This window comes from Equus quagga, chromosome 17, assembly GCF_021613505.1.
Source record: "Equus quagga isolate Etosha38 chromosome 17, UCLA_HA_Equagga_1.0, whole genome shotgun sequence".
NCBI classification, from domain to species: Eukaryota; Metazoa; Chordata; class Mammalia; order Perissodactyla; family Equidae; genus Equus; species Equus quagga.
In genome coordinates this window covers 51,080,419-51,098,132 of record NC_060283.1, presented here as the reverse complement: position 1 = coordinate 51,098,132, position 17,714 = coordinate 51,080,419, and the positions used below count along the sequence as shown (strand labels likewise).

General features: G+C 38.5%; 1 protein-coding gene across 5 annotated transcripts in view; it reads right to left on the bottom strand.

Annotated features, from left to right (window-relative positions):
• Nucleotides 1–24: 24 nt before the first annotated feature.
• The window catches only part of USP37 (ubiquitin specific peptidase 37), a 96,617-nt gene continuing 78,927 nt past the window's right edge, over nt 25–17,714 (bottom strand). For all 5 annotated transcript variants that reach the window (XM_046643167.1, XM_046643164.1, XM_046643166.1 and 2 more), the window contains 6 exons: nt 14,465–14,631; nt 11,347–11,407; nt 7,561–7,676; nt 5,794–5,863; nt 5,235–5,373; nt 25–4,688 (listed from right to left, as the gene is read on the bottom strand). In XM_046643167.1, the coding sequence (XP_046499123.1) occupies nt 4,601–4,688; nt 5,235–5,373; nt 5,794–5,863; nt 7,561–7,676; nt 11,347–11,407; nt 14,465–14,631 (641 nt within the window). In that variant the 3' untranslated portion in view covers nt 25–4,600. The remainder of the gene's footprint in view (nt 4,689–5,234; nt 5,374–5,793; nt 5,864–7,560; nt 7,677–11,346; nt 11,408–14,464; nt 14,632–17,714) is intronic.

Here is a 17,714-nt window from a genome sequence, read left to right as displayed (position 1 = left end):
TCAGAAATAATAGTCAAACCAACGCAAGGTTAATAAAGGCTTTAATTTCACACACAAAAAAACTCTATGCATAATTTAAAAAGGAAACAAAAACAAGGAAAAAACCGTAAAGGATACAGAGGAACAGTTCTGCTAAAACACAGATAAAGTGCCGCTCCATAAAAAACAACATAAAGAATCAGAACCAAAAGTCACTCTGAACACAAAGAAAGGAATCACCTCACAAAATAATATGGCCAAAGCTGCCAGTAAACCTGGTAGTGCCTCAATTAGGCCAAGTGTAGGAAGCTTGCTTCTGTTTTCCCCTCCGTAGCATAAATAAACAACACTGACAAGGGGCCAGAAAAGTCGGGGATGGAAGGAGAAGCTCAGAGGCAGGGAAAGCAGGGGACCAGGTGTCTGCACCATACGCGGCTCACTCTGCACACTCCCTCTGCTCTCAAAATAGACCACTTCAGTCGGCTGCTCAGTTTCTTGTTTCGGCGTTAGACCTAACAAAGTTGGGTTCACACCCAGACCCTCAGCCAATCTATTCTTGTGCCAGTGGACATGCCTATACTTCAAACCCCTGCACTTCAGTCCAATGTCACTGTAATCAACACTTATACTCATACTGGCACACTTTTTATTAAAAACTTCAAAACCTCAGACACAGACAGCATATGAAAAGGAAAATTTACTAATAGTGTGTAACTATGATACCACGAAAGAGACTGCCTGAAGTCTCGTATTCAAAGCATGCCATAAAGGAGGCAATGACTGTGGTGAGACACAGCAAAAGAATTCTGGCACAAAACTCACAAGACCTAACAAACTATAGTTTGCCAACCAAAAATATATATATTTTCAGATGTTAATAGGACATCAATAAAGACAAAATTAGAATTTTGAAGTAATGCATTAGATGTCAGAGGGCAGAAATCTGTTTAGTTTTGTCACACTTAAAGAGAGCATTACTCAGTGTAAAGCAAGATGAGGAGGAGGAAAAGGACCCACCTGTTTTGGGGGGACAATTTTAAGTGCCATGCATCTGGTACTGGGTTGTTGTTGATTTTCCCAAAAATCTCCATATAGACACAAGGTCCACGTGGACCTGGAGATCCAGCTCTGTTTTAAAACAAAAGACCACCAAAGGGGTCGATTAAATCAAACAGGGCAAACCAAAGGCTGGGTGACTAGCATGACTGCAGTCACCACAGCGCAGAGAAGAAAGGGGGAAAGGGAACATTTTTATTAGTCTCACTATAATCCTTTTCAGTGGATCACAGATGAGTTTCCAACCCCCCGATGCTTTCAACTACATGTGAGACACGGCCAACAATCTCTTCAGTTTAGGTGTTTCCAGATCATTTTCCTTATGGAACTCTATCTGTAGCTGTACACGTGCGCAGAGATGTTTACAGAGTTACACAGTGCTAACTGCAGTATGAAAGAACAGGTAAATTCATGAATTCACTTGCTGAGGCTTTAATTCTTAAAGCTGCTCTTTTAGAAGAATTTTACACTCGATCAAGAAGAGGAATACGGAAATGCGTAGTCTAACGTTTGTCTCCCAGAGTTAATGAACTGATGTTTAAATATCACTGCATACTTCTTAAAATGTAAACACATACATTTGTTACATTTGTTATTGAGCCATTAAGTTAGGCCTGAAATTAACAGACCATGGCAAGTAAACAAATAGCTTTGGAATCAAAATACAAACAGAAGAATAATTCATAGATTTTCTTCTTATTCTATCCCGCTGAGACAAAACTTAAGAGTGTGCATACACACATAAATATATTCCCTACAAACAGAATCTATCTCCTCATAGGCCTAAATTATAATCATGGCTACTAGAGTGATAACAACATCCAGCCATATGCAACTTTCCAATTCTCCATAATAGCATCAGGTGGTAAGAATCAACAAGCTTGAATTTTAATTTAGTTTTCTCTCCCAAAAAATTCCAATTAAGATCAGTTGTGTGCAGAACTAAGTGCTGTGAAGTTCCAATTCGATGTCATTTAAAATAATACAACGACATTGGGTATTCGCGATTGGAAGTTTAGTTATTGTGCAGGCTGCTGGGGACTAAAGCTCTCTGTCCCTATCTAACTTGTCCCTTCCTGGCCCCAACATGCCAAATGCCCCGTCCCCGTGATTCTGAGTAAACTGATTATATGCACAAAAAATTATATTATCAACTTATAATTTTCAAACATATACAGTCAGCTCAAAAAAACAACAAACCTCATCAACATAGTCCAGCTAAAATCTCCATCTGTAGTCATTAACCCTTCATTGAGCCAAAATGAGAAAGTACCTTTGTAGTGAAAGGGGGAATAGCGAAAGGAGGGAAGGGAGGGAGGAAGGCTGACCCGGCCACAACGATGGACAGAAATCGAGGAAAATTGAAGTCCTACACTTGAAAGTATGTGAGCAGTGAGGTAATTCATCCGTCCCAGTAACCTGTTTACAGCTCACAGGTCCTGCTCAACACATGAAGATCAAATCAAATTAGGTTTCTGAGGCTAATGCACTTCTGAACCACACACACACACAAGCTACAAAAAGCAAGTCAAATGAGGGTACCTCCCGGGCAAGCCAGGCTCACGGCATTATTTGTTTTTGTAATGCCCTAATGCACCCCTCACTTCAAATCATTACCAATCATTTTTACCAGTGCCTCTCAAAGCTCTGAAATACAGACACAGGGAAGAGAAGTAATAAATAGCTAAAGAATTTTGATCACCACTTCACTCATTTATGAGAAAACCAGTTATTTTCAAGCAAAACAAAAAAAACCCCCCAAAAAGCTAGTTTTTAAAACAAATATTTTCCTCTGCTCTATACTACTCCTGCATATCCTACCACTGTGCCATTGTGGAACGTTCAGTATAGTAATAATGTAGGTAAATAGAAAGAGGCAAAGATTTTATCAGCAGTTAAGCAAAAGTGCTAGGACCATTTAGAATTCAAAGATTCAAAATTTTAGAATATGTTACTCTGTCAGAACAGATCCAAGTTTCAAGAGTGGGGCTTGAGCTCTCTCAAGGGGATCTTCCAGAAAAGATGTTGCATCTTCTGTGACAATGGACTTTAAAATGTTTTCTCCCCTTGAAAACCTGATGTGGTTTTGTCCCTACCTCAGAACCAAAGAGTAATTTCCTTGTTTATAATAAAAGCGAGAAAAAGAAAGAAAATGTTGAAGGTTTCATTTTGCTATACTTAACTCTGTGTGACCTTAATGATTCCTGGGCTCACCAAATTATGGTGTGGACTGACTTCTACTCTCAAACTTGTTCTTTATATGGTTTCATGACCTGCTTAACCAAGCTGGTTAATAATGGCAGCTGAGTGACTAGTGTAGCACCCCCATTCAGCCTCAATTCAAAGCACCTAAAAAGGAAGATAAATATATTATGCACCTTTGTTATTTGTTAGTTCTTGAAATTACCTAAACTAACCATATTTTAATTGCCACCCTGTTTTAAGGGCAAAGCCAGAAAGCAAACAGTTAAATGTTCAAGCTTCATCCTATAGTTCACGTACTTAATTTCACACCTGCAGTAGGGCTTTCAGCTTTAGTGGTCCAGAGTTTTAGCTTTAATGCAGGAATACTCCTCTTGACCTCTCTCTATTTGAGAGACAGAGATGCTGGCTTTCTTCCTTATCCCTAAGTATCCTTGCTGGGGAATCCCAACTGGGACAATATTATTTTCCTACCTCTTGAAGTTTTGGTTGTAATCTGTTAGGGTAATGCTTGCTCCATGTAAGAATGATAGAGAAGAAAAGTAAAAGATTCTATCTTCACCACCAAAGTAATACAGATGATATACAATGAACATACTGTGTGAAGGAATCTCTTTAAAGAAAATACAAAGCATACAATGACTACCAAATGTGGGACCATAACACATTCCAAAGCACCAACAATCCTTTTCTTGGGACTGCATGTAAACGGGAAAAGCATTACAAATTCATCAAATAATTTTTTTAAAAAAAGCTCCTCAAGTCAGGTGGCAGAAATGCCCGCCCTTTGCAAGGAGGACAAACTGTCATTAGTGTAACATGGAGAGCTCGCTTTCCAGTGAACTTTACTAATAAGAAACACACATGAAAGATTACAGACTGCAGTGAAACTGCTCAAGGAACATAGAGCTAAATGCCAACTGATATGCACACCTTCACGCGTTTCTCAGGTGAACAGACTCTGACAACTTCATTTCTTCTCCAAACTGCTGTGCTATTAGTTTTGAGCACGCATACTCTGGCGGCTCATCCTAACTCTTTAAGGCTCCATTCATTCCATGTGTGTGTGTGTGTGTATGTACATATATATATATTTACAACATGTATTCCTAAGACAAAAGGAAGCGCCACTCTTGTAGGAGAAAAAGAGGATAATCAGCTACAGATGTGAGACCAAAGTTTCCATAGAACAATTAGCATGGAGCATTCCGCATAATTGCAATTTTCGTCTTTTGGTTTGGCCCTGAGCTGTTTGTTGCTCCCGCATCAAGTAGAGTTCCAAACTCTCCGCAGGCAGAGGAAGGTGAGGTGGGCGGCAGTAAGAGAATATGCAGTGCACACCGCCAGCCCAGGAGTTTGCTCCTCATGAGGCCTGACGAGTGGTCTTTCCCACGTCCATGCTAAGTGCCTGAGAGCTCTTTTCTGTTTCTAGCAGTTCATCAAAGATCTCCCTTAAAATAAAACAAAAAATAAAACAGGAAATTCAGTGAGCAAAGACAAAACGATAGACAGAAAATAGACACTGATAAAGCCTGCATAATCCCATTTTTTATTTTATTTTATTAAATTTTATTAGACAAGCAGCTCATTCATTTGATCACCATTGTAACCCCAGGTGCTGATTTTTGAGAACACTAGGGAGGGAAGGGTAATATCCACCTTTGATAAAAATGCTATTTAGTTCCCATCCATATAACTCAGATGTTCTAGCTGATACAACAGGAAGACCAAAAAGGTTTATGATAGGACAGCTTCTATCATAAAACAGCCTTCAGTTTTAAGTTCCATACCTAGATGCTACTGTGATGAGTAACCAATGCTGACTTGAGAGAAAATATTCTGGACTTATAAGGAAATATCAAGACATGAGCCCTAAGCAAAGATAAGAAAACCCCAAAATTGTCAACCAATTAAGTGATGGGCACATTTTATCCTTAAAGGAAAAAGAGTTCGGCTGATTTCTGGCCCCCAGCTTCTGATCTGACAAAGTTTCTTACTTGTGCATATAAAAGAAGATGTAACCACTCCGATCTCGGTCACTCTGCACAGAAGCCTCCTGGATTTTAGACACTTCGAGGTCATTATAAGTAAACCACGCCTGCTTCTTGATGTCGTACACATCACTAATGTAATGACCTGAAATAAACAAACTCTTAAAATGGAGGTTTTTGAAAACATTGCTGAATTTTTCTCAGGTACAGGAAGTTTCAGACAGAGATAAAAACAGCCACCTCATCCATCTTACTGCCAACAATGCTTCTAAACACCACTCAAAACATATGTACAGAAATTTAAGGGAGGGATATACTACATTGGGACAACTTTTTAGATAAATATAGTTTCTTTAGGGGAATTTTGGCCATTTATGAATAGAGAAATAAAAACAGCTGCACCTATTAATACAATTCACATTTAGTGTGATCAAAGAAAAGATTTCAAAGTTTTTCTTGATGTATTCAACTTAACACCTCACAAAGCTAGGTACAGAGCAACCTAATAAGGAGCAAATGGGGGCTACTTCATTTATTAAATGCTGAAATCATGATGTCCATTTACCTGAAGAAGAAGTGCTACCAATGTGACTGACAACACTGATGAGCCGATAGGAATGAGGAAGATTTCCTGTCTGGAAAACAGAAGTGGGCAAGACTTTTAACTCTTCATTTGACTAAAAGAAGAATATCCAATTTAAATTTATTATCAAAGCTGACTTGGCTAAGTTTCAGAGTGTATGTAGTCAGACTCAATAAAAAATCCAGCAGTTGGTATTGTCCATTGACCCAAGAACTCTACTCCCAACTAAGAATTTATCCTAGGAAAATAATTCAAAAAAAGAAAAGAGTATATATATAAAATTACTCACTGGAGAATTATCTATAATAATGAAAAGCTGGCACTAACAATAGGCCCAATAATAGTTAAATGGTTAGTGGTATATCAACTCAATATAATATTATTCAGCTATTTAAAAAAAATTACGTGGGTCAGTAACATGTTAACTTGTTTTTCAAACCCACATGAATGCACATAATAACCGTAGCTCTATAAAAATAGGTATTGTGAAAATTAACAAAGGGAAATCTTACTTAAAATGGAATCAGGAGGCTGGAAGGAGGAGCTCCCATGAAGTACTACTCAAGGTCAATTACAGGAAAGATACTTAATTACACACCCCAACAGAAAGTCCTCAACAGGAAAGAATCCTCAATTGCAGGAAGAAATGTACTTTGCATCCCAAGCAGAATCAGCTATCCCATCAACTCAGCAAATAAGAAACCATCACCACCCTGAACTCTTGCTTTTCTCCAGTGGATTTTAGTTCAAAGCAAACCCTCCCAATTTCCCCCCTTTTCTCTATAAAGTAACATTCCTCTCGCTTGATGGTTGGATTTGCCTATGGTCTGCTACAGCATGCAAATTCTGAACTACAATTCTTTAGCTGTTTCCGAATAAACTTGTTTTGCTGGTAAGATAACTAGCTGTTTTATTTTTAAGGCTCGCAGTATGTTAATGGGTAAGTACAGAAAAACAGAATGAAAAAAATGTTGAGTTGCTGTGTTGCTAAAGGGATTATGGGTGAACTTTTGAATATTTAAAAAATGCTATTAAAATATCGTTAATAGAAAAATAAAACAAAAGTGATATTCATGCACTGCAGGTAGCACTGTAAGGTACAATTCTGGGAAGGAATATAGTTATATTAAACCAGATACCATTAAAATGATCATAAACTTTGATGCAGTAATTTATTTCTGGGGATTTACTTAAAAGAAGAAAATCTTAAATATAGAAAACATTACAATCATACACAGTTCCTCAGTGTATTATTACAGTGAAAAAACAGAAAAAATTTGTTCAATGTTAAAAATTAAAATAAATAGTATGTTCATTTGAGGGAATACAGTACAGCAGTTAAAAATAAAATTCTTATAAATAACTAGTTTTCAACAAGCAAGATAAAAACTACTTATGACTTTTTAAAAGTATACTTGGGGGTAGGGATGGCAAAAGATTACATCAAAATGCTAACAGTAATTGTGTTAGGATAGGGGGATCCTGGGTAATTAAAATTACAAAAAATTTGGAAAATGGGAGAAAAGCAATTATTTAAGGAAAAAGAAGGCTAAAAAAAAAAAAGATTCCAATGTGCTATATAGTTAATGTCATTAATTCTACAGATTTTACTGAGTAACAACCAACTAGTTTTGGTATTTAACTTTAAAGATAATATAGTTTTCATAGAACTCAAGATGACTTTAAAGAGGAGGAGGAGTGATTCTGACAGTCTGACCAGTTCTGCTCAGGGAATAAAACATCACGTACCTCAGCGTTTCTTTTCAGTTCCTCAGCTTCAGCCTCTGTGTACTCCATATCTAAAACATCCTCATTTCCAGAGTCCTCATCAGAACCCAATGAATCCAGAAAAGAGTTGTTAAACTCTGAAGAACACAAAGACAAAGTCTTGTAAAAGTTCTTGGAATAGACACAAAGAGATAGGCTTAGGAAGATATAAGATGGCTAGAGGTATACGTTTTATCATCCCAAGAAAACACAACACATACTATTAGGGTTCCAATTCACCCAACCCACTCTGGGGAATAAAAATTCAGACACCAGGTATCTGTAAAAGAAATGTCCCTTTTTCTTTTAAATATATTTATATGAAAGGGAATATAACTTTCATAAGAAAGGAATAAAACTGAAAGAGAATATAATTTTACAGATAATCCAGTTTCACTAAATTCTGTAGTATACAAACTATATATTAGGTTCCAAGTACTTGGTGCATATTGTAGATGCCACTAGGAAATACAAATTAGCTCTCAGAAAAGAGATCATAAAAAGGGTGATATCCTTTCATTTTGTTCAGTATTAAGTCCTTTTTGAAATTTATAAAAATAATGGAAATTCAGTCTTTAACTCTTAAGTTTCACCTAAAATACACTAAACAAACAAATCCAAGATCCATTTTTTTCTTTAATAATGTGCTTCCACTGGAAGAATCCATCTGTACCCACAGCTTTAAAGACTCCCAGGAGCATCTGTACACAAAGGGCTCTTTGCTTCGAAATAGAATTAATTCCAGTAGAACCACATCACAGAGTTGTTTAAAAGACATGAACACCTAAGAATGGGAAGAACAAGAAAAGAGACTATAGCATCGAATTCTGGAAGGTAGAAAGTAGATGGGTGACTGATTTAGCCGACCTAAGAAAGCCAAAGCCAAATCCTTAGGCAGTAAGGGGAAAGTTAAGAATCAATCCAAATTACATCACAGAATCCTCAAAAGACATACAACTTGGAAGTAGCAGGTACCTCTGAAACTGGAGGCCAAGGAGGGGATAAAAATAGGGATTAGGTGAAAGCTGTTTGAGAAACAGACTGCTAGATCCACTTCCCCCCTACTTCATGCTGAGGGCAACAAGAGAAGTCTAGAGCTTTATTCTCTGGAGAGGGTAAAACAGCCTCTGGATGAGGGGATGCTGGGCACAGGGAGGCCATGAATACCACACCGAAAATGGGAGTAGGCAACAGTCTGCACACTGAAGGAGGAGAATACCCCCTGCCCCATTCCTACGCTTGGCTCCAGAACGTTGGCAGCCACATCTTTTACCTTTAGGTAAAGGCAAGAGATTAGAAAACTCTTCTTTAGGAATCTGACCGGCCCAAGAGAAAAAGGCCTAAAATATTAACATCATCCCCCAAACACTCCCACTCTGTAAAACTCAAAGTTGATAAGCCCAGTTATTCATGCGCTCAGAGATTCCAATCATCTTTTTAGTTCCCTACTCTGAACCATGAGCTGACAGTCAAGGACCACCCGACACCGAGGAAAGCCTCTAACTAGCAAGACAGAGATCATAGCAAACACACGGGACAGAGCAATCTGGGGGAGACCATCTCCTGAGGGAGAAGAAAGCCTCAAACAAACACACAAATGAACTATATCTAACATCCTCAAGAGAGATGAGATGGTATTGCTTCCCTGAACAAAAAAAGACCTTACAAAAAAGGAACATTTGCGAAACAAATCAGTTCTTGAAAATTAGAAATACGGTAGAAATAAAACACTCCAAAGAGGGCTTAGAACTGGAGATAAGGCTGGAGAGACTCCCCGAGAACAGAGCAAAATGACAAAAAGAGAGGAAACCGGACAGAAGACAGGAGAGGACTACGAGGGCCAGACTAGAAGATCTGGATTACACGAGTTTCAGAAAGAAGAGAGAAAGCGCAAGGGAGGAAATCAGCAAAAATTTCTTAGAATTGAAGGACACAGCCTTCTAGATTAAAATGATCCAGAGTACCAGCAAAATGGATGAAACAGACCCACATTAAGGCACATCACTGTGACATGTCATCACAACAGAAACAGAAGATCCTACAGCCTTCCAGAGAAAAGAGGTCACATCAGGATAAAGAACGACTTTAGACTTGTCAGACGGCAACCCTGTACACAAGCCTTCTGTCACTGCCCAGCAGCATGAAACCAGGGGAAAACAATGCTCTCACAATGCCCGCAAACCCAGAATTCTACATTCAGCCAAACTATCCAGCAAACAGTAGAACAGAATTAAATTTGCAAGCTCTCCAAAAAATCGAAGTCACATCTCCTCTTCTTCAAGAAAACTACTGGGGATGTTCTCCATTCAAGCACAAGTAGACCAAGAATAGGGAAGCGAGATACAGGAAACGGGAGATTCAGACAAGGAGAGAATCAGAAGGAATCTTCAGCAGAACGGTTAGGAAGATCTCAGGATATCTGTGCATGAATGTAGAGGGCAACCAGTCCAGATTGGAGCAATATGACCTGAGACAGCCATCATCACCACCACTATATCTTTTTTTTTAAAAATTTTTATTGAGTTTATGATAGTTTACAACCTTGTGAAATTTCAGTTGTATATTATTGTTTGTCAGTTGTGTTGTAGGTATACCACTTCACCCTTTGTGCCCACCCCCCACCCCCGCTTTCCCCTGGTAGCCCTAATCTGTTCTCTTTGTCTACATGTTTAACTTCCACATGTGAGTGGAGTCATACAGAGATTGTCTTTCTCTATCTGGCTTATTTCACTTAACATAACTCCCTCAAGGTCCAACCATGTTGTTGTGAATGGAACAATTTTATTCTTTTTTATGGCTGAGTAGTATTCCATTATGTGTATATATATGTGTATATATATATATACACCATATCTTCTTTATCCAATCATCAGTTGATGGGCACTTAGGTTGCTTCCATGTCTTGACTATTGTAAATAATGCCACCATGAACATAGGGGCGCAGGGGACTTCTGGAATTGCTGACTTCAAGTTCTTTGGATAGATACCGAGCAGTACTATATCATCTTTTTAATCTGAGGACAGAATGCCTGGGTGAGTCTAGCTTGAACTCTTATTTGTAAGTGTCTCAACTACGTAACAGTGAAATTCTTGCTCCTTCCTCCATGCCGTGTCTAGGTCAGCCTGAGAAGACTCATTTTGTGCCACCAAAGTGTTCCGCTTTGATCTACTTCTGAGAGCCAGAGAAAGACCACAGTCATCTCAGAAACAGAAAACACAGAGTTTAGCCCACTTTCTGTGACCCCATGTCCCTGTGGACTTCCAGCACCTGGTCTATATTTGTTCTGCCAAATGCCATGCCTACGGGGAACTTTATGTTTCTGAATACTCACTCATCACTGCCCACTGACTTCCCCAGAGTGAGCTCTTGTAAATTCACAGGGAAGCTGAAGTCACAGTATCTTCTCCCAGGAGTTTTAAGAGTGGCAGTACTGCTCTTTCATACAGATGGATTACAGACAGATTGTCCTGGCAATTTACTTTTTCAAAATTAAAAAAATATAGTTTAGGGATGTGGATATAGATGGTAAAATGACTAAAAAGAAAGGGAAGCTAATGATGACTACAAACACACATTCGAACAGTGGTTTCCTCTGGGAAGGAGTGGTACAGGAAGGATGTACAGGTAACTTCTAACATTCTATTTCTTTACCTGGGAGGTGTTCAAATTTGTTATTGTTATTAAAAATAACAAACACATTTTATATGCTCTTCTGTGTGTGATACATTACATCATTTAAACAAATGTAATTAAAATAACCTACACACCTTGAAGACTTAACTCTGTAGCTCTTTTGAGGTCATCGTCTTCTTTCTGTTCCCAAGCCTCCTAAGGGGACAAGAACAAAACTAAGGTATTTAAAGAGGTATTGACTAAACTCATTTAATGAGAATAAAATCAGCTGCTCTACAAGTATTTGCTAATAGTGTCTTCCATAATCTTATGGACATGTGGAATATGACCTTTGGAGGGATGTGGAGAAGTTCTTTTTTTAAAGATTGGCACCTGAGCTCACAACTGTTGCCAATCTTCTTTTTTTTCCCTGCTTTTTCTCCCCAAATCCCTGTATGTAGTTGTATATATATTTTTTTAGTTGTGAGTCCTTCTAGTTGTGGCATATGGGACGCCACCTCAGCGTGGCCTGATGAGCAGTGCCATGTCTGCGCCCAGGATCCAAATCAGCAAAACCCTGGGCCGCTGAAGCTGAGCGCGCGAACTTAACCACTTGGCCACAGGGCCAGCCCCCAAGAAGTTCTTTATTTTTTCCCAAACTGTCCTCCTAAAACACAACCTTAGGGGTTAAAGAGGCTTAAATGCTATCTCCTCTAGTCAGTGGTATTTGGCTTGCCAACCAAAAGCCATTCAATGTGACATGATGTAATTCCCTTTCTTCTTATACGTATGAAATACCTGGCACATAGCAGATACTCAGAAGATTGCTCTCTTTTCGTTCCCCTGATTTACAGCATTTGACAATTTCCATGGTATACATACTCCCATCATGGCCAATTTTAAGCTCCAACATGATGCTGAATGCAGAGTTGGGAAGAAGTGTGTACAGTCGGCTCTCCTGAGCAGACAGTGAGCTGGCTCTAGCGTACCCATGACCCTAAGTCTATGACAGCAAGACAAACAATATTTCCACAGTATACTCTTCATAGATATTTATTTTTATTCTTGCTAAAGTAACCAAGACACCTAATAGAAGCTGGGTAAATACTAAATGAATGCTGTTGACTGCTACTTTTCTAATACACCTGAGATTCTCTTAGAAAAAATAATACCTCTGAAAATGTCTGAACTAGCTGACTAACTATAAAAAGGAACAGGAAAATGTTGACTATAAAAAAATTTCCCCTCTCATCTTCAGAGAAAAGATAATTTACAAATGATGCATGAATACAGAAAAAATACAATTTAAGCAGAATTGTTTTATACTTTTTAAAGTTACTAAAGTACACAAGAAGCTTATAATGAGCTATTCCGCATTAAAGTCCTGGGAGCAATAATATTGTGTTTAAGAAAGCAACAGAGACATTCCCCACGAGGAAATATGATTATTTAGACTTCTTCAAGTATATAAAGTCTATGCCGAAACCAGGAGGTAAAGGACTACTTTAATTATTAATAGAATGATGCGGTTATACCAAACTAAAGAAACCTCATCTTATAATCCTATCCTCACATCTGAGAAAAATAAGATAGTTTTAACTGGGTTGGCTAACAAGAAATAGGATAGATGTCTTTCCTCAATGAAGAAGAGGGGTGCTGAATTTCTTTTTCTGCACCATTGTTAAGAAATCAGACCTTGGTCTTTTACATTATAAGTAAGTCTTCTAAAACAAATGATTACTATATATTATTTGCAAAATAATTTGACATATATACATCTTGATGACAAGGTAGCTAGAGATGTACTTCCTATAAATAAAAGGATATAGAACAGCTGGTTCTGAAAAGGTTTTAAAGCAGCAGTTCTCAACCTTGGCTGCACATTAGAATCACCAAGGGAGGGGCCGGCCCCGTGGCCAAGTGGTTAAATTTGCGCGCTTCGCTTTGACAGCCCAGGGTTTCACTGGTTCGGATCCTGGGCGCGGACATGGCACTGCTCGTCAGGCCATGCTGAGGCGGCGTCCTGCATGCCACAACTAGAAGGACCCACGACTAAAATACACAACTATGTACTGGGCAGACCTGGGGAGAAAATGTAGGAAAAAAAAAAGAATCAACAAGGGAAGTTTCAAAACATCTTTATTTTTTTAAAAAAACTAGATGCCCAGGGGCTGGCCCCGTGGCCGAGTGGTTAAGTTAGCGCGCTCTGCTGCAGGCGGCCCAGTGTTTCGTTGGTTCGAATCCTGGGCGCGGACATGGCGCTGCTCATCAAGCCACGCTGAGGCGGCGTCCCACATGCCACAACTAGAAGGACCCACAATGAAGAAAATACAACTATGTACCAGGGGGCTTTGGGGAGAAAAAGGAAAAAAATAAAATCTTTAAAAAAAAAAAAAAAAAACTAGATGCCCAGACCACACCCCAGATCAATTACATCAGAATTTCTTAAAACTCCCCAGATAATATTAATGTGTAGTTAAGATTGAGACCCACTGTTTTAGGGAGATTAGATTTCTTAATCTGATTATTTGCAAACATTAAAACTATGCATCCATTCTAGGGAATCTTGGTAAATTTTTATTACTAACATGACTTTTATTTCATAGGATTAGACAACCATGAAAATATCACCTTTTACTCAGATATGTCAGGTGACTGCAATACTGCAAGTCAATCAGCTTTCGCAAATATAAGCATAAAAAACTAAAAATCGAAGAATAGATTACTACGTAAAGAAAACAGCAGATAAATCTTAGCCTGTAACTAAAATCTGAAATTTCAGATAATATTCCTGAGAATTTTACATTCAAACAGTTCATAGGAAAAGATTCACATTGTGATAAAAACGACCAAAACAAATACATTGCCTTAAAATATTAATGATAAAATCATGGTGGTATGCTGGTTTTTCTATAGTTTTCAAAATAAATTTGGACTGGGGATGATCTTTAATATTCCATCTTGCTTTAGCATGCAATAAATTAGAGTGATGGGAGGTAACCAACAATACATTTTATTGCATGTGGATTAAAAAAACAATACAAAACAAAACTATCGATGTTTCTATTCAAACCCAAGGCAAAGCCCCAAACAAGTTTTTTTGTTTGTTTGTTTTGATGGATCAATGACTCATTGTATGTAAATCACCTGGAACGATGCCTCACACACAGAAAGTATTAATTATTCTAAGTGTTAATTACATATACTAATTATTATTATTCTGTTTCTTGGAAAGATAGGTACGGAGAAAGCAGCAACATAAACATCTCTTACTTGCTCCTGGAGGCTCTGAGCCAATGCCTGCTGAAGCTCTTGCTCTTCCCTTTCACGCTCCATATCATACTGCTGGAGCCAATCAACCTCTCCTTGAGATCCTTCCGGAGTTTTATTTTCTTTATTCTCATCACAGTCTTTAGTTATTTCAGTAAAACTGGCAGGATCTGAGGAAGCAGAACATAACATAACTGGGAAATCCTCTCTAATAAACTGAAATCTCTGGACTAGAGTGACATCTACTGCTCAGAGAGTAATTTATCCTAACTTTATACATAACTTGCTTGGGACATACAATTTCATCTTACTGTATCTAGATCATGGTTTCTGAATCTCAGCACTACTGAAATTTTCGGTGGGACAATTTTTTGCTGTTGGAGGGTTGGGGGGCTGTCCCATGCATTGTAGAATGTTTAGCAACATCCTTGGCCTCTACCTACTAGATGCCAGTAGCAACCTCCCTCCCCAGCAGTTGTGACAGCCAAAAGTGACATTGTCAAATGTCCCCTGGGGGACAAAATTGCACTAGTTGAGAACTACTGATCTATAGCAATTGTCTTGAAACTTAACCAATTATCAGAAGCACCATGGTTAAGGATGGAGAAGAATAAATGGCCACATCATAGGTCATAATGTCAAATGACCAAGTACTAGGAATAAAGTATTGTTTAGAGTAAATGAAGTAAGAATTAGGCTAGAATGATTAAGCTAATGTTGACATCTTCCCATTTATTACATTATGTCAAATGAGTGTTTTCACATTAATAATCAAATAAGCTTTGCGAATATTCTATGTCAAAAGAGCTACATACAGTATGTAATAAACATCTCATGTACTGCACAAGTATATGACAACATGTATGCTTAAAACACTCATCCAGGGAGATAAGAAAAAAAATTAATCTTTCATTTCTTTTTGTTCCTTCTCTATCTCTAGACTAAGACTAACTGGAATAACCAGTATGGTCATGATTTTGTTCTGGTTATTCGAATTTCATTATAATTTTTAATACAGGTAAGAGTCAGGAGAAGATGATCACCACCCCCCTTCGTCCCTTCCATTTCAAACTCTTTACCAAGGCAAAAATTCTCATCTTAACAAGTTAAGGAAACTCTCATAAAAAGAATTTAACTGGTCACAAGAATTACCTTTACAGATTCATTTTATATAGATTGTCTTAAAATTAGTATATGCTCTTTACCTGCCCTAATACTGCATTTTAACCATTTAAATGATCAATACTTTTCCATAGCACAAGACAACGCTGAAGCTTACAACACCTTGGTTTTAGACTCTAAATCAGCAACTAGTCATCATTTTTTAAATGAATTGAATTATTGACTGAATATTTACCATTAAAACTAACCCTGAATATGCACTAAAAGAGGAAAAGAAACGTGGGATACATTAAGTGCAAAAACAGTATGACCCCAATTAAGAAAAATTATTCTGGAGATGTCAATAATTTCTTCTTTTCTTCTCTTCTTAGAGAAACAGTCATTTCCTCAGCCTGGAAGGGGCAGCTCTGAAGCTTGTATGACACTACCTGTCTCTCTGGCCTTAGTTTATTCAACTAGGAATGGATATTTGAGGCAACCAATCAGATTACTTCTTTTGGAAATTTGGAACTGAGACATTCAAAGTTACCTGATGCTAAGCATTTCAAATGGAAGAAATATTTGAGAGTTGAAGCTGCTATTTTAGCACATAGATGAGTAATATTATTTTTATTATCAAAATATACTCATAAAAAAAGGTGACAGAGGAAAAAAAAAAAGAAAAAAAAAGGTGACAGAGGGAGGGAGGTGACATCAGCATTATGGTGGAGTGAGCTTGCCCAGGACTCTCTCCCCTCCAACACACAACAAAAAGGAAGAACCATATTCCAACAGAAAATACCCTAAAAGCACAGGAATCCTTGGAGAGTCACAGCAGCCACATGATGGAGGGTGGAGAGGCTGGAGCCCCCCCTTTGAGGAGCCCGGAACGGGGTAACAGAGAACTTCGCTCCCTCCCCTAAAGACTGGGATCGTTGCCCAGGGAGGCTCCATGAGGGAAGGCGTGGGGGAGGGGTCGCACATCCACAGGATCACCTGGGACTCCCTAGTGCCCTTGCAGCCTAGAGGGAAGCCCTCTAATGGGCAAAAGCTTTCACCTGGGGTGACCTCATGAAGCCCAGACCCCAGGAGACCAGACAGTGAGAGCCGAGTGGGAAACCCGGACGGCATGCAGGAGAAAGCACCCGTCCTCCGACCCGCATGTTGCGCCATCTCAGCTGAAAGCAGAGAGCTCAGAATACCTGGCTCTCCAGCCCCATCCAGTGGCGATAGGCTGTAACTGCAACTGAATAATATCACGATGGGAAAACCCCATTCTTCCAACATCAGGCAGTTCATCAAATCTCCAGAACAGAGAGAAAACAATAAATACCCAGAATTCAGTCCTGAGGACTCAGAAATAAGTAAACTAAATGAAAATGAATGCAAAACAGCTATCATCAAAAAACTCAATGAAGTAAAAGAGAATATAGAGAAACAATTCAACAAGTTCAGGAGCTACTTCACAAAAGAGACTGAAACTATAAAGAAGAATCAATCAGAAATACTAGAGATGAAAGACACAATTGAAGAGATAAAACAAAATACAGATTCCCTGAATGCTCATGTGGACACCATAGAGGAGCGAATCAGCATAATCGAAGATAGACATGTTGAATTGCTCCAGACAGAGGAGAGAGAACTGAGACTAAAAAGAAATGAAGTAAGTCTCCGAGAAATATCTGACTCAATGAGGAAATGCAACATAACAATTACAGGTATTCAAGAAGGTGAATGGAGCAGAAAGTGTGCTCAAAGACACAATAGCAGAGAACATCCCAAATCTAGGGAATGAGAGGGAAATGTGTGTGGAGGAAGCTTTCAGATCGCCTAGATTTGTCAATGTAAAAAGACCTACTGCAAAGCATATAGTAGTAAAACTGGCAAAAATGAATGACAAAAAAAGAATACTCAGGGCAGCAAGGCAGAAGAAAATAACCTATGAAGGAACCTCTATCAGACTTTCAGCAGATTTCTCTGCAGAAGCCTTACAGGCTAGGAGAGAATGGAATGACATATTCAAAACTTTAAAAGATAAAAATCTTCAGCCAAGAATACTCTATCCAGCAAAAATACCCTCCAGATATGAGGGAGAAATTAAATCTTTCCCAGACAAACAAAAGCTAAGGGACTTTGTAGCCACGAGACCAAA